At 44.8% G+C, this 24,549-nt stretch overlaps 2 protein-coding genes and 1 long non-coding RNA gene across 8 annotated transcripts in view; 2 read left to right on the top strand and 1 right to left on the bottom strand.

The window, feature by feature from the left end:
* Positions 1-18,089, top strand: part of LOC133409570 (spectrin beta chain, non-erythrocytic 1-like) — an 80,667-nt gene extending 62,578 nt beyond the window's left edge. For 5 of the 6 annotated variants that reach the window (XM_061689759.1, XM_061689760.1, XM_061689758.1 and 2 more), the window contains 11 exons: positions 370-456; positions 2,892-3,049; positions 3,662-3,800; positions 4,685-4,769; positions 4,873-5,069; positions 5,352-5,443; positions 5,932-5,986; positions 12,545-12,756; positions 13,209-13,382; positions 14,199-14,241; positions 15,990-18,089. In XM_061689759.1, coding sequence (XP_061545743.1) covers positions 370-456; positions 2,892-3,049; positions 3,662-3,800; positions 4,685-4,769; positions 4,873-5,069; positions 5,352-5,443; positions 5,932-5,986; positions 12,545-12,756; positions 13,209-13,382; positions 14,199-14,241; positions 15,990-16,247 — 1,500 coding nt within the window. In that variant the 3' untranslated portion in view covers positions 16,248-18,089. Of the gene's footprint in view, positions 1-369; positions 457-2,891; positions 3,050-3,661; positions 3,801-4,684; positions 4,770-4,872; positions 5,070-5,351; positions 5,444-5,931; positions 5,987-7,771; positions 9,051-12,544; positions 12,757-13,208; positions 13,383-14,198; positions 14,242-15,989 lie in introns of those variants that run through there. The other variant, XM_061689761.1, reaches the window with a different exon arrangement.
* On the bottom strand, positions 100-21,512 carry LOC133409573 (uncharacterized). Its single transcript, XR_009769428.1, has 3 exons — positions 21,209-21,512; positions 749-1,411; positions 100-594 (listed from the first exon to the last, which is right to left on the bottom strand). It is a non-coding gene; the product is annotated as an uncharacterized LOC133409573 (long non-coding RNA).
* adob (2-aminoethanethiol (cysteamine) dioxygenase b) lies at positions 20,454-22,849 on the top strand. The gene is made up of 2 exons (XM_061689763.1): positions 20,454-20,801; positions 20,872-22,849. The coding sequence occupies exon 2, from the start codon at positions 20,999-21,001 to the stop codon at positions 21,710-21,712; it is 714 nt and encodes a 237-aa protein (XP_061545747.1). The 5' UTR covers positions 20,454-20,801; positions 20,872-20,998; the 3' UTR covers positions 21,713-22,849.
* Positions 22,850-24,549: the final 1,700 nt, after the last annotated feature.

The following is a 24,549-nucleotide window of genomic DNA, read 5'->3' as shown; positions in this document are numbered from 1 at the left end:
GTTTCTAATTTTAAAAAAAATGCAAATGATTTGATGGTATTCATTGCAATGATTTATTGTACATATCACAAATACATAAATCAAAGTATTTTTCTGATGTCTCATTCCAAAACCTCTTTTTTCTGCGCACATCATCTAGCAATGACTTGGCCCATCGCTCCGTTTTAATTCTCAAATGCGCAAAATCACCATTAAAATCAATCCTTAAATGTGTTGTTCACCATTCTGAAAAACTGAAGCCACAATTAGATTTTGTTGAGTGGCGATCGAAGTCGCTCACGTGAAGAAACGCTGCGAGCGTGTCGGCAACGGCGGCATCCAAACGTGACCCGACGACCTCGTTAGCTCGTGTTGTTTTTGCCGTTTCAGGTGCGTCAGCTCCAAGAAGACGCCGTCCGTCTGCAGTCGGCGTACGCCGGAGATAAAGCGGACGACATCCAGAAGCGGGAAGGAGAGGTCAGCAAATGCCGACGCGTCGCACAAACGTACAGGCGCGTGCGCGCGCACACGCACACACGCACACCCCCGCGGATTCAGCTTCTCGCCGATATTCTTTTTTTCTTTGCAGTCCGGCTGGGTCCACTCGACACACATCTGCAGGTGCAGCTCAATCAGTTGCAACACTTACTTACACTTTACTTCCGATGTTCAATTGAAAAAGTGAAAGTCATATTATAGCGATTACACTGCACACACGGCGAAAGATATCATTTGAATTCTTTTTAGCTCATAGCTAATGAAAACTCACAGTTCAGCTTCCCAAGAATTAGAATATTGCTTTCGAAACTATCTCGAAGGTTTCCAGGGTGAAATTGGCCTTCCGGAAAGTATTTTCCCATCTCGTCGCCGTCAAGCTCGTATGTCCAAATATGGTCACGCTCGTATTTTTCCCGCAAAGCGACGCTATCGGTCTGTCTGTTATTTGGACTCATTTGACGTGCAGAAAGTAGCTTGAGAACAAATCTTCTGTCTTGACCGCTCAACGGTCTGAGAAATGTTTTGGAACTCCTCCTCTTCCCGTGCGGCATTACGTCACCTGAAGATGGAGAGGATGTATGTTTTGAAGACGACGACGAGCGAAAATAGTTTGCTTCGAATAGATCGCTGCAATGCTTTGGCGCAGAAAGAACTGGGCAGCCACGAGGCGACGTGATACTTTTTGTCGATTCAAATACGGAGTCAGCTCACGGCTTTCTTTCTTGCCTCACTCGTAGCTCTGAGACGTGGAAGCAGTCTAATTATTATCTTCATATGTTCCGGTCGTTAGACGTGTAATCGGACGCGTCTCTTCTTAAAGCAAGGTGACGTCCTCAGGAAGTGATGATGATGATGATGTTGATGATGATGATGATGATGATGAAGGTGTGTTGTGACCATCGTCGGCTGTATTCCGTTTGTTTTCCTCCCGCCCCTGCAGAAGAGAGAGGGAGAGGTGAGATTAGTTTTGCATCACTGTGGCTGCGCCGCCTCATTTCCCACATAAATATACGCTTCTTATATTTCTACTTGGACTAAAATGACACATTTTAGTCGTCGTTGCGCTTCCGCTTGGCCATGCCGGTCCTTGTTTTGGATCTTTGTGCTGGATTTTGTTTTGTCTTGTTGATTTTTCTCCCTGAGCTCCACCCGCCTGGCTCGTCCAGGAGGGCAAAGCAAACACTTGTGCTACATTGCAAATACACTCGTCGTGTATTTGGGACACTTAAATACTTTCTCGCTTCACGCGCACATTTATTTGGACTTTAGTCTTTCTATACCATGTACATGCATACTACGCACTTATGTACTAATGTCGGTACATAAGTGTGACAATGACAATGACAACCACGCGTTATGGTTTAAAGCCCCTGTAAAGTGAATTCCGACATTTGTTTCCAATTACATTGTACGTGTTTGAAGATAATTGCTGGAAATGTGCAAAGACAGAACTACTGAACTACTACTGTATGTAGTACTGAATTGTGGAGACCACCACTTCAGTTTTCCAAATATTTTTGGGGGGCTGTGGCTAAAACGGGGCCTGCGGCATGAGTCGCCCCTTCTCCACTCTAGAAGAACTTGCATGCTCGTCTGCGTTCGTGGCCTCTTTGGAGCGCCTCGTTGTTGGTCGAGAGTGCACGTACGTCACAGGAAAACAAACCAAAAAAAAAGTCTCACGTAACAGCCAGCTCGCGGATCGAGGCTTTCAGCTGGCACGGCCGCTTGACAGCGCCTCGTTGTTGGTTCCGAGTGCACCTACGTCAGAATGGGGAAAACAAACCCCAAATAAATCTCACGTAACAGCCAGCTCGCGGATCGAGGCTTTAAGATGGCACGGTCGCTTTAGAGCGCCTCGTTGTCGGGCGCGAGTGCACGTACGCCATGCTGAGAGAGATAAAATAGCGAAGAGCCAAGGCAAGGCAAATGCAAATTTGATGGAATGCATTTCATACACAAGGTGGTAACTGAAGCAATTCTTCAATGTCGTCACATTGAGACTGGCATTTTCCGATTGTTGCAAAGTTGCAACCCACTTTTATAGACGTTACGATGTTACTTTTTAAATAGCCTCCGAAAACAAGTTAATTATGTGATCGTTTTTTTTCAAATGAGTCCATGACGTCCGCCGGCCAGAAGCTGAGCTGCGCTGTCGTTGCTTACAAAGTCGACGAGTGGAAGTCATATTTCCCGGCGCTTACCGAATATCTTCCGTGTGAGAACTTGCTACACTGAAAAATTGGAATACGAATGCAAAGATGTAGTTCCGTGTATGTATATTACAAAAAGATGCTTGGCAAAGTAGCATCCATTTTTCCAGGACCCGTCGCGGTATCTGATCGACAGTTGACGGTTTCCGCGATTAGCGACTGCTTCTCAATGGATCCCGCGTTGCGCGGCGCGTGTGCCTTCAGGTTCTGGAGGCCTGGAAGAACCTGCTGGAGGCGGCGGAGGGCCGGCGGGGGAAGCTGGCCGACACGGGAGACAAGTTCCGCTTCTTCAGCCTGGTCCGAGATCTCATGCTGTGGATGGACGACGTCATTCGGCTCATCGAGGCGCAGGAGAAGCCGCGGTACGCACGCTCAATATAAGACGATAATCTGCACTATCGACACTTTGTTTTATTTCGAGTCAAAATGTATCTGAATTGTTTTTATACATTTTCACTTGTTTCAATCTCATTTTTACTTCATAAATAAATACCCCAAAAATTGCCAGTGGAGTAGAAGTTTTCCTTACTCCATTAATCGACAAATCAAATTAAGGGGAAAAAAAAAGATTTCAAATTTCCATTCAGTTACTGGTTTGGTCCATAACACATCATCGGTTTCCAAAGTAAATGCAGATGTTTGCCAATGTCTTATTTTGAAGAAACAGAAACATAATCATTCTGCAAACATCAGCAGTCACAGACATCGGAGAATATTTATTGTTGAAAGGCTGAAATTTCGAGCGTTGAGACAATTTGCAGTTGAATAAGCTCTCTAACTGATTATGCTATTATCCAAATAATTGTTGATGAAATGTTGCGCCGCTAATTTTGAGTTTTTGCACTGTAAGAATAGTCGATAGGCGCAGCCCTATACTCGAGTACAGATACCTAAAGAAAGCATTGAAATAGTCTCAAGGTATTCGTAGCTGGGTGCTGGCGGCCGTTGCCGTAGTAACGCGTGCGTGCGTGCAGCGACGTGTCGTCGGTGGAGCTGCTGATGAACAACCATCAGGGCATCAAGGCCGAGATCGACGCGCGCAACGACAGCTTCAGCGCCTGCATCGAGCTGGGAAAAGCTCTCCTGGCCAGGAAGCACTACGCGGCCCACCAGGTTCGCAGCCGTCCTTTGCTCGCTTCTCTTGAGGAAGAATGTCAGACAGTTGGAATTTCTCTCAAATTCATTGATGTCGTAAATACTACAAAATTCGCAATCAATTCATTCAATATTGGAATACCTTATTGGTCACCTATTGCCCACTTCAAATAGCCATGTTATTAGAAACGGCAAAGAAATTGCAAGAGCAGTTTTATTTATTAAAAAAATAAAAAATAAAGGGGGCCTATATTTGGCTTCATTGCCCTTAAATTGTCGAACATACGAATGTCACTTCAAAAGTTTTATTTTGACTCATTTCTAATCTTAAATTCATAAAACTATCATAAATCATCTTATTGTGATCCTAACAATATTTTTAAATTGAACTTAAAAGTGAGTTTCTGTATTACTTACCTTAAATGTCTTTCTTATTGGATTCATTTAGTCTTAAATTCCTTGTGTGTTTTGGACATACTTGGCAAATAAAGATGATTCTGATTCTGAAATTCATTAAACTCTCTAAAATGTGAATGTTATGAACTTTGTTGAAATGTTAAATGTCCAATTGTCAAATTCAAGTTAATTTAAGACGAAGTTTAATTTCCTTAAATGGTCTACATTTGCTTATTATAAACTCTCAAATGTCCCTCAAAAATGTGACTTCATTCGACCTTTGCTCCACTCGCGTCAAATGAACTTTGGATGTACGTAAAAAGGTCCCGACCGTGTCCTCCTCCTAAATCCGCCTGCTGACCAATGACGGCAGTACACGATGAGGGTTCCGCTGTACACATCGTGCAGTCGTCTTCCGTACAGACGACGCTCGAAATGTATGAGCTCCGGATGTCAGCAGTACGACATCTTCAAGGGTGCGTGCGTGCGTGCGTGTGTGTGTCCAGATCAAAGAAAAGTTGCTGCAGTTGACGGACAAGCGAAAAGAGATGATTGACAAGTGGGAGGACCGGTGGGAGTGGCTCCGACTGGGTGAGACCTCGCGTCCGATCGGAGCAAAGCGGCGTGCGAAGGCGTTTTGACAGGCGCGTGCGTGTGTGTGTGTGTGTGTGTGCGTGCGTGCGCTCGCGCGCAGTGCTGGAGGTGCACCAGTTCTCGCGGGACGCGGGCGTGGCCGAGGCCTGGCTCCTGGGCCAGGAGTCGTACTTGTCCAGCCGCGAGATGGGGCAGAGCGTGGACGACGTGGAGAAACTCATCAAGAGGCACGAGGCCTTCGAGAAGTCCGCCGCCACCTGGGAGGAGCGATTTGCCGCCCTCGAAAGGTTGACCACGGTGAGGGAGGACGCTTCAAGTTCTACTTCTTCCTTCTCCCTTTCAACATCTTCACTCCTTTTGTTTAGGGTTACTTTGTTTTCTTCCATCTTTGTCTTATAGCCTCTTTTGATTGGTTTTTGTATTCCACTCATTGGCACGGTCTCAGCAGGCCCAATCCAAATTTCCACGGGAATTTTTGAGTTATTATTATTAACTGCAAAAAGTATGTGTCGTTTTCTATAGTGTGTGTGTAAACCTCTGGTTTCAACTGCGCATCCTAATGTGTGTACGCGCCCTCAGATGGAATTACTGGAAGTGAGAAGAAGGCAAGAGGAGCAAGAGAAGGAGCAGCAGCCGCCGAGCGCCGAGGCGACGGCCGCCGCGCAACTAAGGTGAGCGCCGCACACCCGGCAGTCTTCTTTCTCCCCGTCACGTTCAACTGTCACATCGATAGCTTACTTTTCGACGACATCGTGTTCGAGTTTTAGTTTTAAGAGCGACAATCACGTAGCCGACTGCGACTTGAGGCGTCTGCCGCCGGCCGCGCTTCTCTCGCTAGTGCGCGCCGCCCTCTAAAGGCGGCACGCCGCAGAGCGTGCGTTCCCATCGGAGGAAGAAACCAAACCGGCAACTGAATTGTCATCGATTGGCCGTTTGAAATCATGTCCTCTTTTTGAGTAAAGGGATGGAATTTGTTTTTTTATCCAATTCATTGATTCATGAAAAAAAATTCATCGACAGATGGATTATAAATATCGTTAGTTGTAGCCCTCCCATCTAGTCTTACAAGTTCGAATAATGAAAAGTATATGTGCTCATCAACCAGTCATTGGTGGTGTTGACGTGTGTGTGTGTTCTCTTTGTGCGTGTGTGTGTTCAGGGACGGCGACGCGCCAAGTCAGAACGGGCTGAGCAGCGAGCTGGACTCGGCCAGGGTTAGTTACCGCTCGCCCGCCTACCAGCAATACTACAACACCCGAAACCTGCAGATGCGCAGGCACGCACCGCCGCAATAACGCCGCACGCGACACACGCGCACTCACAAACGCGTCTGAAAATTCCTTATTCACGCGGGATGAAGCCGTTGAGACGCAACGTGCGGTTTTGCGAGGGGCTCCCGCACAATCAAAGGTACGACAAAGTTGAACACAAAAAAAACAACGCTTGACAAAGACAAACATTAGCAACCTCAGTGTCAACATAAAATTAAAAACTCAAATGAATTTAAGATCATAATAATAATAGAGATCGAATAAATTAATTACAAAATGAATAGTGACAATGCATTAAATTATAGTTAAGATACATTGACAATCGGGTTTTAGTGAACAAGGTATTTTTAAAAAAATATATGGTGTGAGGACAGCAAACAAATATGAACATAAACTTTATACACCCACAAACTTATGAACACAATAAATACACCTTCATAAACTCATAAAACCTTCTCCAAAATATTTGATCTGTCCTGATACATTTCTCAAAACCCTTCATTTCTGTAATTTCTCGTGTATAATGCGCATCCCCCCCCCCACAAAAAAAGTTTGTCAAACGTCAATATTGCGCTTTATACATGGGTGTCGGGGGAAATGAAAAAGACGTTCCCATTTTATAAATGTATGCCGCCATCTAGAGGTTATGAAAAAGTTGTACACTTTCATTCTAATATCCCACCGCCACCTAGTGGTTATAAAAAAGCTGTAGCCTACACTTTAATTCTAATATTACAGGGGTACGTACATATGACTGCATATATGTACAATTGTCCTCATAGGTTTACAGACTCGGGCAGGATTTGTGAAATGTTTTTTTTTTTTTATAAATACAACTGATGACTAAACAACAACCATCATTAATTTATTGATGGTTATGTTTTGATTAATGATAATGCTTTTCTGAAATGCTTGACCGTTTAATTTGAATGCCATTAAAATAAAATTCAATGTGCTTCGTCCGGTCCTTCATGGTTTCTTTAAAGAACTGTACACATCTTACAAATTCTGCCTGGGTAATCAAACATGAGCACAACTGTGTGTTTTCTCATTTACTAAATAACAGTTGGGCTATGAATTTCAAAATAAGAGCAAGTAAATAAAAAGAAAGTATTACGTGTTCAAATAAAGTGCTTAACTTCAGAATAATTCATTGAAAAAAAACTAACAAACTACAGATAATACTTTGTTTTGATCATATGGGTAGAAGCAAAATCATGCATTATACATAGGTTGAAGGGTTTTGCAGAATTTGGGGGTACATTTTGGGGGTGCGCGTTATACACGAGAAATTGCGCTAGTACACCCTCATCTTACGACCACTTTAAACATAAATGATTCCTCTTCAATATACTTGTAAACACTCACATTCTTCTCAGTTTCTATACAACCTTCAAACTACAGGGAAAAAAGAGCAGTAAAATACTTTCTCATCATTTCATACACGCTGATTATAAACACTTGAATTCCTCCTTGGTTGCGTTGAACTTTTTTTTATGACTTTGATGTAATGCCTTACGAATTGATTGCTTGATGACTACAAGATGCAAAATGATGCTGGAGTCAAACTCAAGATGATATTTAGCATTTATTTTGATAGGTTGTTGTTGTTGTTGTTGTTTTTGTTTTTTGCTTGTGTATGTACACACAAAGACGGCTACACACCCCCACAAATCAGCGTTGATTCTCTCCCTCATTTGTCTTTCTTTTTCCTTCCCCTCCTCCCAGCCCGACCCCCCCGCCCTCCTGTCCACTCAGCTCTTAATGTCTTTTCTTCTCCTTTACGTTATCCTCTACAAACTCGTCAACACGTGACCGACCACCGCAGCAATTTAAACGTCTTATCATCTATTTATCGATCCGGTACACGCTACTGTATTTGTCACTGACGACTTTAAAGCACAAATAAAAGTCAAAATGGAGGATACATGAAACACACATTTGAACTGGATCAATGTGACACAAACATCATCATCATCATCATCTTCACCCCGTTTGTGTGTACTTGTGTTTTGTTTTATGACATTCCCGCTCATCACTTCTGGTGTTTATTTTTGTTGTCGTCTTATTATGATCATCATTCTAAATGTTTTATTGTGTCATTGTCTTGATTTCTTTTTTTCCCTGTTGCATGTTGCCACGTCATCTCCACTAACAACCCAAATAAAACTTGTCAACTGTCACAATACGAACGTCACCCTCCACTTCATGTTCATGTCTGTGCGTGCGCGTTCATGTGATGTTTGTGTACGTGTGCAGGTACTCAGCATTTAGCGTAGCAAGAATTGCTGTCCAAATGTGTCATTCAAATTCATACTCTAACCTTAATTGACTTTATTATTTCAATCCAACTTCAACAAGCTTCCTTCAAATATGCAAAAAAAAAATAATACAAAAAGGAAAAGTGCATATCATCGTTGTCTAATGAAAAGCATTTCTGTTACATTCAGTTTGGATGTTTTTAGGATCAGTAACAATTTTTCAGTAACAACCCAAAAAAAAAAAAAAAAAAAACCACACACAAATGGATTTTCATCAAGGTTTTTTTGCACATATTTTGAAGCAGATGTATAATTCCTAACTTGGGCGTAATACAGGGTGTCCCAAAGATTTCACATTTTGTCGTCAAAACGGATGTGAAATGTTAACGGAACTAAGTTGAAAGTGGACGTGCAGCAAACCCTTGTTTACCGCGGGGGCTACGTTCCAGGAAACGAAATCGGCCAAGTAGCGGCTAATTCTTTATGATATAGACATTTACGCGTTTTATGCTAACTTGTGAATCTGCGCTGAGAGGCTTAATTTGTCCACATGAGGTCGCTATGCACACACACAACATGAGCACGTGCCAATTGGGCATGCCCCGCTTGAATGATGTCAACAACAGCCAATTTTCTGAGTTAACTATTTGCACTGTTCCTCGCATTCGCAGTCCTGGCAATTTAGTGAAAAGTATTATGGGTAGCCAGAATTCTTTGCGGGGATGTTTTAAACTACAGGACTGTAGTTGTAGAAAATCAAGCTGAACGTTGCTCTTTGCTTACATTTGTTCTTGTCGATATGGTTCTGAGTGTGTGCGTTAGCTATCCGTTGGTATTTGTGAATTTATTTTATAAAACGCTGACTGTGGCTATTGTTTTAAACGGGTCAGGTATTCCGTAAGCTTTGTTTTTCTGCAAAGAACAGAAGCTCAACTGACCTGTGAGTCATTGCTGCCAATCAATTAGCCAATAAAGCTAACCGGTTGTATCAGAGATGTGCAGGTGAGTCATTGCACGACACTGACTTCAATAAAAAAAAAAAAAAGAACAATAATAATAATTGCGATGCACTGAATGCGCCATATAGTGAGGGATGACTGTTGTGCTTTTTTTTTTTTCCACAATTGCAATTGGTTCCCAGGTGTCTCAATTGTTCGTAGGTGTAGTGCATATTAATCATTTAGAAAATTCATATGCATTTGAATGTCATTTTATTTTGCAACATGAAGCCTATTTAATTGAATTTGATTTGCCTTGGTCCTGTACTTAGATTTTCATATTTCATATTTCAACATTTTGGGGACAGCTTCTAATTTCTCGATGTTGAAAAAATAATTACGTCATTTGTTTATTTAGGTTTTACATTGAACTCAACAACTCATCTGATATGTCTATATCGATTTATATTCTTTGTATTTCTGTCACCTGCTCAAAATACGACCTTCACAATCTGAGTTTGTCGGCAAAGTGCTTTCGTCAGCATTGTCTTCAAAGCAAAGTGAGAGGAGGCGTGGTCTAAAGCGGAAGTTCGCGTTTGAAGGACACGCCTGTCGTCCGATGTATTTTAAAACAGCGTTTCATTCTCGTTTGTTTAACAGAACAATTGGAGTACGTTCTAAAGTCAAGAGTCATGATTTTCATTGTACAGCGACAATATGACTCGTCAATATTACAAATAATATTAAGCATGTAAATACTTCAGTGACTCTTTAGATGATGCGTTATTCCAACAAGACAGAAACAACACATTTAAGCTTTTGTGTCAATTTCATCATCAACATTGCTTCATTCATTAAAAAAGAAAAAAAGAAAAAGTCATTTAAAGAACGTATCCGTCCCTCCGTTCTCAGTCGCGCTTATCCTGTCGGAGGCCGCGGCGCCGACTTTGGGCGAAAGGCGGACGACGCCCCCAAGCGGTCGCCGGTCGCATATCGACACGGACGACCACTCGCACTCATATTCCCAAAGTCGCCGAGTGGGAAGTGAACCAATGTACCACTAAGAAATCATTCAACTTTCAAAGATTTATAGTATATCGAGTTAATAATTGCCTCCAAAATGTCTTCTCAAAGTGCGAGATGTGCTCTTCCCTGTCAATTATCACAATGAATCATTACACTAACACTTAATAACTGTTAGTGTTAACCATGAGTCGTCATCATCATTCATTCATTCATTCATTCGTCTTCCGTTCCGCTTCTCCTCACGCGGGTCGCGGGGGCGCTGGCGCCTATTCCAGCTAACTTCGGGCGAAAGGCGGGGTAGACCCTGAACCGGTCGCCAGCCAGTCGCAGGGCACACACACAAACAAGCAAGCAAGCATTCGCACTCGCACTCGCATTCACACCTACGGGCAATTGAGAGTCATCAATCAACCTCGCACGCGTGTTTTTGGGATGCGGGAGGAAAGCGGAGAACCCGGAGAAAAGCCACGCAGACACGGGGAGCGCACACAGGCGGGGCCGGGATTTGAACCCCGGTCCTCACAACTGTGAGGCAGATGTGCTAACCAGTCGTCCACCGTGCCGCGTCATCTTCCTTCGTTGATGATAAATATTTGTGAGTGATAACCCTTAGTTTGTCATGTAATAACCATGACCTTAGAAATATGGAGTTAGTAACAACCACTTTCCGGTATTTTCTTTGGCGTTTATCCTGTTGAGAGTTTGGGGTCGCCGTCGTCAATCCCAGCTGCGGTTGGGGCGCAGCCGTCACTCGCTAGTTAGTCGGACCGGTCAGTCGGTCCGTCCGGGTTGTTTGCCGTTTGGACCTCATCGTGCCTCGAGCGAGACGGCTCGCACCTCCCCTCCCCTCCCCGGCCCGGCCCGGCCAGAAGCCGAGCGCTTTCCAGTCGCCGTGGTAACCCGCCGACCCGTGAGCATCCGCTTGGAGTGGGCGTGGCAATCGCACTTTTGTGAGATTGGATCATTTGTGACGGTTTCGCTGCCTTCCGCTCGCCTTGCATGAACGAGACGCTGCAGCAACCGCTCACGCGTCTCTTTCTTCTTCTACTCCCCCCCTCCCCCTCCCCCTCCTCCCGTATGTGACTAAACCTGGATTAAGCATAGACTAAACCTCGATCCAAAAAAAATGAGGACCAAAACAGGATTAAACCAGAGCTAAACCTAGATTAAACCTGCTCTGGACTGGGACTAATCCTGGACTAAAGCAGGACAAGAATGTAACTTTATCATTCCACGACTAAACCCAGATTGAACCAGGATCAAATCTGGTTGTAACAAACATTCAACCAGGAATGATGGAAAATTAAACATGAATTAACACAATATTAACCCTCGTCTAATCCTGGATGAATCCAGTCCATAACCAGGATTGGACCAGTACTCAACCAGTACCAAACAATCAATAAACCTGCATTAAAACATGATTAAACCTGGATTAATGTTTTAGTACCCAATAAATGGATCAGAACTAAACCAGGATTAAACATTGACTAAAACTGCACTGTACCTGGACAAAACCAGAACAGGAGTATTCCTGGATTCAACTGGTACTGAACCTGGATTGATCGCGTAATTAACCAGAAATAGACCAGGATGAAACGAGGGCTAAACTTGGATTCCTAAAACAGGGCTGGACTAAACCATGGTTAAGTGTGAACAATAACTAAACCTGGATGGATCCAGTAATAAACCATAAATGGAGCTGGATTAAAGGTACACTCAATTTGGACTGTACCTGGATGAAACCAGAACTGGACTAATCTTCGATTAAAGCAGGACTAAACGGGTATTAATCCAGTTAAAAAATGTTGTTGTTTTTTTTTTTTTTTAACGGACCCGGCTGTAACAAAGTCTAAACCAGGATTAAGCATACCCTGGACAAGGACTAAACTACTGACTGGACTGAACCTTGATTAAAGCGGTGTCAAACCAGAAGTGACCTAAGATCAAAGCAGTACTGAACTATAATGAAACCCGGATTCAAGCGTGCCAGAACTTGGACGAATCTAGTAATAAAGCATAAATGAACCCGGATTAAAGGTAGACTCGAATCGGACTGTACCCGAACTCGACTAAACGTGGCTTTGTTCCTCGCCGCTCGTCCCCGCGACGGCCTCGCGGATCTTTGGTGTCGATGTGATTGCGCTGTGCTCTGCATGCTGTCGCTCGTCATCCGAAAATACAAACAAACGATTCTAATGTGACTCACAATAATCCTAATCGTCACAATGGCGACGACGCGGACGTGCGCTCTGACGACGTTGCGCTGTTTCCAGGAGGACGGCGGCGTTGCCGAGGCGGCGAACGGCGCGTCGGAGGCCGGCCTGGCGGGGTCGCCCGGGGGGGCCCGCGAAGCCAAAGGCGGCCAGGCGGCGGCCACGCTGCCCGTCGGGGGCCGGCGCGAGGCGCCCTCGGCCGCCTCGCACATGGACGGCTTCCTGCACCGCAAGCACGAGTGGGAGGCCCACAACAAGAAGGCGTCCAGCAGGTAGAATGACCACGAAGCCGTGGAATCGCTCTTTTTTTTCTTGTCCCGTCTTTTCCATTCATCATTTACAAATGAATTCACGTATCATTTCAATTCAATCAATATGGGAAATTGTTCATTTTACTCATGTTTAGCATTTGTAATAAATTAACATCATTTACAAATGATTAGTGTAAATACAAAAACACTCACTTGTATTGACTATTTAGAATAAATCAATTCACCAAATATGACATATTTAACTGTTTTTTTTACTCCGTTTGTATTTCATGACTTACAATAAATAAACCAATGACTTATTGATCTAAATAAAATAAGTAAGGGGAAAAAAAATCCCAATTCATATTCCAGAACGCTAGATTCTGTAAATGCTGGGTGGGCGGAATTAAAGATTGTCGTCGGCGCCCTCTATTGCTCGGAAGTGTGACGGCACGCCGTTGTTGCCGCGCTAGGTCGTGGCACCACGTGTTCTGCGTGATCAACCATCAGGAGCTGGGATTCTACAAGGACGCCAAGAGCGCCGCGCAGGGCATCCCGTACCACGGCGAGATCCCCGTCGGACTCGAGGACGCCGCCTGCGAGGTGGCGCTCGGATACAAGAAGAAGAAACACGTCTTCAAGCTCAAGTCAGTCCGTCGCCTATGTCGCGTTACGCTCACAATTAGGAACGCGCCTTTGATTCGGTACATCTTTGATATAAAATGCCTTTTAGAATCCACTCACATTTGATTCGATGCGCCTTTGATTCAGAATGTCTTTGACGAACATGTCTTGGTTTCAATGTGTCTGATTCGACGCGTCTGGGATTTTGACATACTTCTTGGAATGAATTAGCCTTTGATTCAATGTGTCTTTGAATCAACATGCCTATGATTTAACACAATTTGGATTCAATATATGCGATGCGCCTTTGCCTCAACAAGCCTTTTTGCCGATCTTTGAGTCAGTGTGCCTTTGACTCGATCTCTTTTTTTTTTCTTATTCAACACGCATTTTATACAATGTCTTTGAGTGAACATGCCTTTGATTATAAACGCCGTGTCTTTGGTTCAACATGTATTTGATTCCATTCCTCTTGGATTTAATGTTTTGATTCAACACGCCTTCAGTCTTAACGGCGCCTTTGAGTTAACGCATTTTTGATTCGACCTGCGTTTTATTTTACGCGTCATTTAATCAGCACGTGATTCACCATGCCTTTTATTCAACCTGTCTTTGATTTGAAGCGCATTTGAGTCAACGTGTCTTTGACTGAACTTGTCTTTAGTTTGTGTGATGTGTCTTTGATTCGATGCGTCTTGGTTGTAACGTGTGCGATGTGATGTCTGTGATTCAATGAGCCTTTGATTAGACGCATCTTTGGTTCGGCATATCTTTGATTCATCGCGCTTTTGACTTTTTCATGAAATGTCTTGGTAACATTTCGTCTTTGATCACTACAGAGTCACCGATGGCAACGAGTATCTCTTCCAAGCCAAAGATGATGTAAGTAACAACTTGGCTTTACACGATCAGATGTTCAAAAATATTCTCTCGTCAGGTCAAAGCAGCATTACAACATGACCTAAATAACGGGTGGTGCTAACTTACTGTAATTAAATGAAATGACTTCACACGCACCAAAACCTAAGAGCATGATTCAACAGAACGCCGGTACAACCGTTAGTGCTAGCACTAGCTTGCGAGGCTACATAATGTGTTCTTGGCTGCTTGCGAGCCGTAGCGTATTCAAAAACGTACGTGAACATACCTCAAGCGAGCCTTCAAAGAACGTCCTCTCCCGAGCACCGGTGACCACCGACACGGTTTTCCTCATTTCTTCTTAGAAACACACGGCGCGATCCATTATTTTTGTCGTCACCATGGTAGCGAGTATATCCGGTCGCGTTTGAGTTGACAAGATAAAGGCCAGTGATCGTACAAATCTGACATAGTGCAATCGTGAGAACAAATTTGTCTTTACGTGTCGTCTGTCCCACACCGCCGACATGTTTTTTTTTTTTTAAATAACTTTTGGATTCAAATATACTGTACACAATGGCGACGCGGAGTAAATGTCTTTTGCGGAGCTCGGCGAATTATTACATTAAAGCCGATCAGAATAAAATGCTAATTATCGGCCGATGCCGATCCGATCGGCGTAAAGTCTAGTAACAACTCATTATTCTTTAATCCTGGTTTAATCCATTTTTAATTCCGGTTCAGTCCTGGCTTATTATAGGTGGCATCATGGTCCATTTCTGGTGTATTACTGGATTGCTCAGGTTGAGTCCAAGTTTTATTCCTGGTTTGATTCTGGTTTAGTCCAGGTTTAACCATGCTTTAATCCAGTTTTTTTTTATTGTCATTCATGCTGGATTAATCCAGGTTCAAGACTGTTAATCCTACTTCTGTTCTAGTTTCATACTGGTTGTATTGTGGTCCATTTCTGGTGTATTACTGGATTGTTCAGGTTTAGTGCAAGTTTTATTCCTGATTTAATTCAGGTTTGATTATGGTTCAGTACAGGATTAATCCCAATTCAGTTGTGATTTAATCATGCTCTAATCCGTCTTTATTATCATTTAGTACTGATTTACTCTTGTTTTCAACTGGATTAATCTAGGTTTAATCCTTTATTAATCATAGTTCTGTCCTGGTTTAATCAAATCGTAGCGTCTTGATATAGTCCATCTTTAATACAGAATTAGTTTTTCTCAATCCTAGCTAAATCCAGGCGCATTCTAGTCCTGTTTGAGTCCAGGATTAGTCATGGTAGCGTCCATTTTTAAAGCAGGTATAATCCTTGTTAGGTCAGAGTTCAAGACAGTTTTAGTCTTGGTTTAATTAAGGTGCAGTCTAGTCCAAATTTAGTCCAGGAGTAATCCTGGTACAATCCACATTTAATCCAGTTTGAATCCTGGTTTAGTGGAAGTTTTGGAACAGGACAAACACATATGTTGCTTTTTTTTTTTTTTTTTTTTTTCCTCGGCTAACTTTCAACACGACGACAAATAATCCAAAGAAGTCAAGCGAAAGAATGCTAACGCTGAAGGTATTTGTGATGCAAACGATAATAATGTTTGTGACTCTTAATACGGAGACTAACTGTGTTTGTGATGCTAATGCTAACAATATCGTTGTTTGTAACGTAGAAGCTAAGTAACCTGTCTTTGTGAAGCTAATGGTAACGCCAAAGGTGTTTGTGATGCTAAAGCTAACAATAACGGTGTTTGATGTTTTTGCCGGCGCAGGAGGAGATGAACTCGTGGATCTCCACCATCTCGGCGGCCATTCTGGGCGAGAAGGGTGAGGTGACGCCGAGCGGCCACAGCACGCCGGCGCCCGCCACCCGCGCCCACACCATGCCGGCCTCGGCGGGTCGCTCGGCCGCCGTGCCCACCTCGGCGTCGGCCGAAGTGGCGGCGGCGGCGGCGGCGGCTGAGTCCAGCCCCGGCAAGCGCGACAAAGACAAAGAGAAACGCTTCAGTCTGTTCAGCAAGAAGAAATAAATGCTAACAATTAGCTTCTCTTTTCCCTCCTCCTCTTCTTCCTCTTCCTGTTCCACTTCCTGTTGGTCCCTCTGGTGCCGATTGGCTCGTCCCCGGTTGCCTAGGGTCCGTTACTGTGTCCTCCGGATTTGACGCCGCTCGTAGTCGTAAAACTTCAAATATGAAGAAGAAATGATAACAATAACCACGTTCGTCTCGTGTAACTTTTCTGGACGCTCCTGCAGATTCCTCCTCTTCCTCTTCCCGTTTGTCTTCTTCCAATGCGTCCCTTGGAGCCTAAAGTGTCCACTCTGTGCCTAACAACGATCCACTGCGGCTCAGAGCTTTAATCCTGGTTTACTCCTGCTGCAGTCTTACTTCAAAGTAGGAGTTTTCTTTTTTTTCAGGTTTAATCCTGATTCGGTCCTCGTGCAGTCCAGTTCTAGTTTAGTTTAGTTTTAACCCAGGTTTATTCCTGATTCGGTCCACTTCTGGTGAAAGACAGAGTGAACTGAAATGAGACTGAAGACTCATTGTTCAGACCAACTTTATTCTAGGTTTGATCCAGCTCTGGTTTTGTCCAAGTTTTAACCTGGTTCAAACCAGGTTGAGTCCAAATTGAATACAGATTTGGTCCTTCTTTTCTACCAGGTTTAGTCCAGGTTTAATTTAGGTTTGGTCCAGTTCTGGTTTAGTCCATGTTTGCTTCTGCTTTAGTTCAGATTTAATCCTCGTTTGGACCATACTTAAACTGGGTTTGGTCCAGCTCTGGTTAAATCCAGGGTCAAACCTGTTTAAACCAGGTTTAGTCCAAACTAATCCAGATTTGGTCCTTGTTTTTCCCATCTTTAATCCAGGGTTGGTCCTGATTGAAGCTTGTTAAAGGTTTTTGAGTGGTCCCGTTCTGACGTGGTTTGGTGGTGATCCTGTTTGGCCGCTGTTGGTCTCGCTTGGCTTTTGAAGCGTATGTACGTAAATTGTGTATAAAAACTAAATAATCTGACGTATTCTCAATGCTATTAATCTGTTTGCTAAACTGAGACCTTGTTTAGTCCAGGTTTGGTCCAGGATTAATCCAGGTTTGGTTTAATCCTTGTTTAGTCCACATTTAATCCAGGTTTGTCCTCGTTCTGGTTTAATCCCGGTTCAATCCAGGTTTGGTCCTCGTTGAGTCCAGTTCTGGCTCCGTCCAGATATAATCCTTGTTTAGTCCAGGTTTTACTCTGAATTCCTGAAAATGTACAAATTGTGTATTAAAAAAAAAAACCGAATCTGCCGTATTCTCGCCTCTACTAATCTGCTTGATGGATTTACATAAAAACGAAAGAATGTGGACCTTCCTGGCGTGTGCTGGCCTTTCAAAACTTCTTCTCGTCGCGTTTAGAAACACTAAAGTTGCTTGGCGCTTTTTGATGGTGGTTTGCCTTTTCTTTCTGTCCTTTTTTTCTCTCCTCCAATGAGCCGTTGACCTGAGCAAGTTCCTACTCCGCCGGGCAACAAAGCAGCCAATGAGAGGCAGCCTGGTTTTGGTTGCGCTTGTTTTCCACACCCGAATGACAATGTTTATTTGTTTGTTTTGTTTTTTTTCCCTTCTTTTCAGCGTGTAGTTGTGGCTGTGCACCGTGGTCACCGTAACCGTAGTAACCGGCACCGATTCGTCGTTAGTTCATCGTGCACAATCAATAATGCCACGACGGGGGTTTGTGCGGCAGTGGGTTTAGGGGTCGTGACGGGGTCTTGAGGGGGCCACTGCTACTTGGATGTGCACCTGTAGACTCCCACTCTCCCTGTTTTCTCCTCCCACTCTTCTCTCTCTCCGTTACATAAATGCAAAAAGCCATTAAAATGCTTTTAAAACAAAAACTCACTTCCTGTGTTCCTTGCAGCTGATCACATCACTTCCTGTCCTTGTTTAATTTCGGGCTGCAACTCACGATTATTTTAATAATCACTTGGTCTATCGAATATTTTTCGGTGAATTGTATTTTAAAATTTGGTTTCATTTCCATCCCTTTTTTTTTTTTTTTTTTTTTTTTTAATTTCAATTTGACAGTGCAGAAAATGCACAAACAAATTGATTATGATTCAATTCCTGGTTTGGTCTGTAACCTCCGTCAGAAACTTGGCAAAAATTTTGAGCGTTTTCCAAAGTAAAAGCAGATGTTTGCAGATGTCTTATTTTGGAGAAAAAAAACCACCAACAACAACAAAGCTCATCAGTATGCTTTCATGGAGGACCTTACTGTTGAGAGGCTGAAATTCCAAGGATTTGGACAATTAAGTTAAACAAGATCTCTGAACGATTAATCGATTATCTAAGTAGGTGTCGATTAATTTGAAGATCAATTAGTTGTAGATTAATTGTTGCACCGCTGACTTCAATTCATTTTGTCTGCATCGATCACACTTGCACTCTACCTGTGATGTTTAAATATGATTTGGAATAAAAATACACGGCCCAACTTTCAATGATGATTATAATGCAGGTTTAGTCTTTGGTTAATACAGGTGAAATCCTTTTTTTTTTAGCCCTAGTCCATTTCTGGTTTATTAATGGATGAATCCAAGTTGAATTATGCTGCGGTACTGGCGTACGGTGGCCTGGGAGTGCAAAACAATATAACAAATTGTGAAACACTTACATTTCAATCAACAAATTAACAAAAGCCAAAACACTTACAAAAGCCGAGACACCCGGAAAGGGAAGGTCCCGTGTCTCAGACATTCTTGGAAATCCCACGGCCTTTCTCGGCAAGACCCGCCCCGCTTCTACATGATTGGCTCCTGCATCGCGGGATGGGTAGGCTACGCAGATTGAACAAGATGTCCATCCCAAATATATAGATTTTTTTTTTAAACTAAAAGGTTTATTATGGTTAGGTTTAGGACTAGTGTTTGTTCGTGTTTATTATATTGTTTTGCACTTCCAGGCCACCGTACTGGCGTAATACTGCCAATCCATACATAAACCAGTAGCAGGAAAGCGGCACATGCTGCAGTAGTAGCAGATGTCCACTTGGAGGCATCATCCTCTCCCTTTCAGATAAAAGAAGTCCACCAAACTTGGTGAAGGAAGTGACGTCGTTGTTCAGACAGACGTGCTGTGGAACCCAAATGGAGTGGTTACCATAGCAATTATGATGATCCCTTCTTTGTCCCGCAGGAGGAAGTGCGTGGCTTTGCTGTCGCTACGGCAACTGCATCTCAACACGTCAACTCGGAACATCGGGTTTGGGTTTGGGTTGCGAATCACCTGAAGCGCGTGTGTGAGTGAGTGCCTTGTGTGCAGCCTGCTGTTGACAAGTGCTCATGAGGACTTGTGACGTCACATGGCGAGGAGGAGAGGGCCTACGCTTTGTGTGATTCATGGAGACCACAAGTTATTAGCATGTCAATGTGGATTATGTTCAAGTGAGAGCAACCTGCAAGGTTAGAATTTTATTGAGAAAAAAAAGTAGTACTATAACAAAAATTCAGTGATTTGTGGGGGTGATAAAAAATAGGCCCTGACTGATACAGATTTTTTTTAAGCCAATTGATTATATATATATATATATATATATGGCGGCGCAGCGGATGACTGGTTAGCACGTCTGCCTCACAGTTCTGAGGTTGTAGGTTCATATCCGGCCCCGCCTGTGTAGAGTCCGCATGTTCTCGCGTGTCTGTGTGGGTTTTCTCCGGGTACTCCGCTTTCCTCCCACATCCCAACAACATGCGTGCTAGGTTGATTGAAGACTCTAAATTTCCCGTAGGAGTGAATGTGAGTGCGAATGGTTGTTTGTGCCATGCGATTGGCTGGCGACCAGTTGAGGGTGCACCCCGCCTCTCGCCCGAAAATAGCTGGGATTGGCACCAGCACGCCCACGGCCCGCGTGAGGAGAAGCGGTACGGAAAATGGATGGATATTTCCGTCAACAGTCAAGCGACACTGACTCAACTACTAGCAGCCACAAGCTCCACTGACCTCGAGAAGCTTACGTTTGTTATGTTTGGGAAATTGAGAGAAACTGTGAAATTGACAACAAATTCAAAGATTTCTTGTACAATTTCATGACAATTCAGCTACTTCACCATGTAAACTAGCTTGTGTTTATGTCACTGATTATCTAAGCAAATTGATTACGTTGACGTATTTCAATGAAATCGATTGATGACGTTAACCTGACTTGATATTTTGGATCTCTCCCCCCCCCCGAAACCCACACGCTGGGGCATGCTGGGTATTGTAGTTACTGTCTAGGCTGCTACTTGACCGTCGTCAGCAGAGTGGCGGCGAACGAGCGACTACATCTCCCACAATGCACCGAGTGCAAACAGATGAACGCTAACTAGGTTGTAGTTTATTTAAAGTTAACTCTCGCATGTTTCTTATTTGAAATGTGTACAATAAGTCATATCGTGTTAAGGTTTGTTTTCTATGTTTTACTTGAATTTCCATAAGGGGAGGCGGGCTCACGTGATGCACGGAAGTAGGCTGGGAACGGAAACAAAGACGAGCAAGAAAGACAGAAGTATCACTCTGATGCCATTTTGAATGTTCTACTTCGTCGTTTGCACGCGCAGCACGTCAACGTAAGTCAAGTACATTGATGCTATTTATCGTTGTTTAAAGGCTTTAAGTAGTCCGTGTCTGCTCGTTAAGTTTTGATGAAAGGTATTCAGCGAGCGCTCGTACTTTGCTGCTGAATAAACGATCTCGGTGCTGGCTGAGGAGCGCGAGCAGCTAGCAGCTAGCAGCTAGCTAGCTAGCGAGTCGTCGGCGGCGCGTTATGAAACCGCGAGAAAGTTCCATCATGAGCTCCCTGGTGCAGAGGATCGCCCGGCAGGCCCTCGTCACGTTCCGCCAGCCGCCTCACTCGTTCCCCGAGGAGCACAGCCAGCTGCTGGGCCTGCTGAGCCAGGTGCGTGCCGCCGACCTGCGACTGGCCCCGCCCGGCTCGCGCCCCCCCCCGCCCCGCGGCGCCCCCCCGGTCACCTACATGCACATCTGCGAGACGGACCACTTCAGCATGGGCGTGTTCCTCCTCCAAAGCGGCGCCTGCATCCCCCTGCACGACCACCCGGGCATGCACGGCCTGCTCAAGGTCGTGTACGGAAAGCTGCGCGTCAGCTGCTTCGACAAGCTGGACAGAGGACCGGAACCGGGAGCCCCTCGGCCCTCCCGGCCTCAAGTGGGCGCCCTGCGGCGCTCGGTTCTGCGATCCAGCGCCGAGTACGCGGACGACAGCCAGCCGTGCGTGCTGGCGCCCGACCGGGACAACCTGCACCAAATCGACGCCTTGGACGGACCCGCCGCCTTCGTGGACGTCCTGGCGCCGCCCTACGACCCGGACGACGGACGGGACTGTCACTACTTCCGGGTCCTGCAGGGCGCCGAGCTCAGGGAGTCTCACGAGCGGGAGGTCTGGCTCATGGAGATCGCCCAGCCCTTGTCCTTCTGGTGCGGGACGGAACCCTACCCGGGCCCCGAGGTGCGCCTCTGAGGTGACCGCCGAGGCCCCCGGACCCGCCGAGTCGGGTGACCTCACGAAAGACGGCGCGATTGTTCCGTAAACGATTGGCGTGTCTTTTTTTTCCCCCCGCGGCGCATATTTGACAGCACAGTGGTGCCTTGACTTCTGAGTTTTTCCAGCTCCGAGAGCCTTCGCGTGGGCCGTTGGATTAATTTTTTTTCTGAATGTTTGCTTTGTGTTTCCAGCCAAAATTGAAGTTGAGCACAAGATTCAGACTCGCTGCTACTAAAGTGAAAACGGAGCAGTTGAGATCCTTTAATGCCCCGGCATGCGGGCAGGGAGAGCCACAGTCGCCCTTTATTCGAACGGGGCAAATGCAAAATAATGGAGCTGCTATAGATCACGACTCGCGCGCAGATGCTCCCACGCGGGCCGACCAACCCGACTCCAGCTCTCCCTGGGCCACGCCCCTTTTAAAGGCACACATCCAACACACACATGCAACAGTATTTGCAGTTGTTACCGTGGTTCCAACAACAACAGAAATATTATCCATTTTCTGTAACGCTTCTCCTCACGCGGGTCGCGGGCGTGCTGGGGCCTATCCCAGGTATCTCCGGGCGAGAGGCGGGGTACAAAGCAATGAAATGCACATAGTCTACAGTATCACTGTACAGTATGTTGAGGAGTTCAAAAGGTCTTTAAGAGTAAAAAAAAAAAAAAAGTCTATCAGAGTATGGTGACGGTTAATAGTGTGGGGAAGATAAATAAGACTGGTGAGGTTCATACAACTTTAAAATATGTATAAATAATTAAAAATATATAAATTTAGTCTCTACCTTGCGGATTTCATCTATTGCGGTGGTGGTCCGGAACCTCACCTCCACCATAAACGAGTCGTTATACTTTTTGAAAGCACTCACTTTTAGCTTTGTATAAACTAAAGTGGCATTTGTTTCCATTAAAAACAAAAACATGTGGGAAACTGGTTTGAAATATGAGTAAATTGAGTTACGAGCTTGGTCACCGGATAAAATAAACTCATAAGTCAAGGTACCGCTGTACAATGAAATCATGAAATCTGTTTTCAATGTACTCACAAATGATCTCCGCTATTCGTGAATTGTGAAAATATGGAAATAATTGGCACCGGTTATAATTGTATTGTGGGGGGGGGGGGGGGGGGGCTTTTCTTATATGATAAACAACCAATAAACATTTTCGGGGTTGCCACTCCCCCAAAAAATGTTGTAACAAATTGGGGGGGGGGGGGGGGGGGGGAGCAAAAAAATCTGCCATCTCCGCTGGACTCGCTTGGTTTGGTTGATTGTAGCCTCTGCCATCTAGTGGGCACGCTTGGAATTGTTCTGCCCGTCACAATGCACGGCTGGCACAGACCACAATGCTGCAGATAGGGGGCGCCGGAAGGGGAGAAAACAGACACTTTTTGGGTTTTGTAAGCATCGTCGAAGCTGCTTGATTCAACTGTGAAGCTTTTGCCGCTCGTCTTGACGACTTTGAAACATTTCAGTATGACAAATTTGTATTTGCAATTCTGACTGCTAATAAACACAATTGAACGAACTCAAGCCGTTGTTTTGTGTCCGTACGAGCGTTGGCCCGTCGAAGAGCCGTCAGCACGCCTGCCTCGCACTTTCCAGGTTGTGGCTCGGAATTCGGGCTGAATTCAATCCCAGCACCCCTAAAATTTGAAAGATTGTTTTTATTACTATATGTCATACTTTAAACAACCTAGAAAATACTTTGTTGAAAGGTAAAAACTATCACAATAAATGATGATGATGATTGGATTTATTTATTCTGTGAAATCATTAAAAAAAAAAAAAAAGGCTGGCCCTCAAGCTGCAGGAGCGCGCGGTCAGTCGGACGAAGTCGCGGGAGGCCTTCAGCTGTCAATCAAAAAGGTTGGCCGCCGTCAAGTGACCGCTGAAGGTTACGAGGTGACGCTTCAGAAACCCGTTACGTTCCCGCGGATGTGCTCATCGGGGACTCGCCCACAAACACGCGCACGAGAAGTCCGAGCGAGGCGCGGACGTTTCAAATGACATCGCCGTGGTGCAGCGAGCCGTTGAGCTCATTAGCAAACATAAGAGTTGCGTGAATGTACGCGTTGCACGTGCAGCAGTGGACGGAGCCCGGGCGGGTCCGGCGGCGTACCGCGAGCCCGCTAGCGGCTAACGACGGAAATGTCCAACTCTCCGTGAGCCGCGCGCCGGCTCACCGCAACAATGACAGTTGATCAAGTCTGCGAAAATTATCCTGCCCTTTTTATTGATGGAACGATAAGTCGATCGGGTGAATATGGCGACAGGCCGACGTATGTGCCCTGCGATTGGCAGCGACAACAATACGGCCGCTGCCGCTTTACGTGGGACGAACAAGGAAGCAAGCCGTCTGAGGAGCCGCTAGGGACTTTATTCAGGATTAGCGCTCACACTTACTATTCAAATGCTTTCACACACAAACTACTGAAAGGCACTCATTAACACTACTCAAACACTCTCATAAGCACGAGTCTTGCGCTCCTTAACGCTACTCAAACACTCATACGCACAACCCTTCCTCTCATTAACTCTCCTCAAACACTCATTGCACTACTCAAATACTCTCATTAACACAAACACTCTCATACGCACGAGTCTTTCTCTCATTAACACTATACAAATGCGTTCACACGAGCACGTCAATCACATTCTCGCACACGTCACTGGCATTCACGAGTTCATGTTAATCATGCTCACAGTTGTACTCTGGAGTGCATATCTATGACACGAGTTTCACTACGACAATTCAATTCCTTCAGCGGCGCAGGGGAGCTTAAACGCGACTATCCGGCCATCCTGCCT

The sequence above is a fragment of the Phycodurus eques genome, chromosome 11, assembly GCF_024500275.1.
Source record: "Phycodurus eques isolate BA_2022a chromosome 11, UOR_Pequ_1.1, whole genome shotgun sequence".
NCBI lineage: Eukaryota > Metazoa > Chordata > Actinopteri > Syngnathiformes > Syngnathidae > Phycodurus > Phycodurus eques.
The sequence above is the reverse complement of the archived record's forward strand: the minus strand, read 5'-3'. Positions and strand labels throughout refer to the sequence as shown.

Bases quoted from the DNA above. Each gene is read 5' to 3' on its own strand.
- adob (XM_061689763.1), top strand. From the start codon at position 20,999: ATGAAACCGCGAGAAAGTTCCATCATGAGCTCCCTGGTGCAGAGGATC.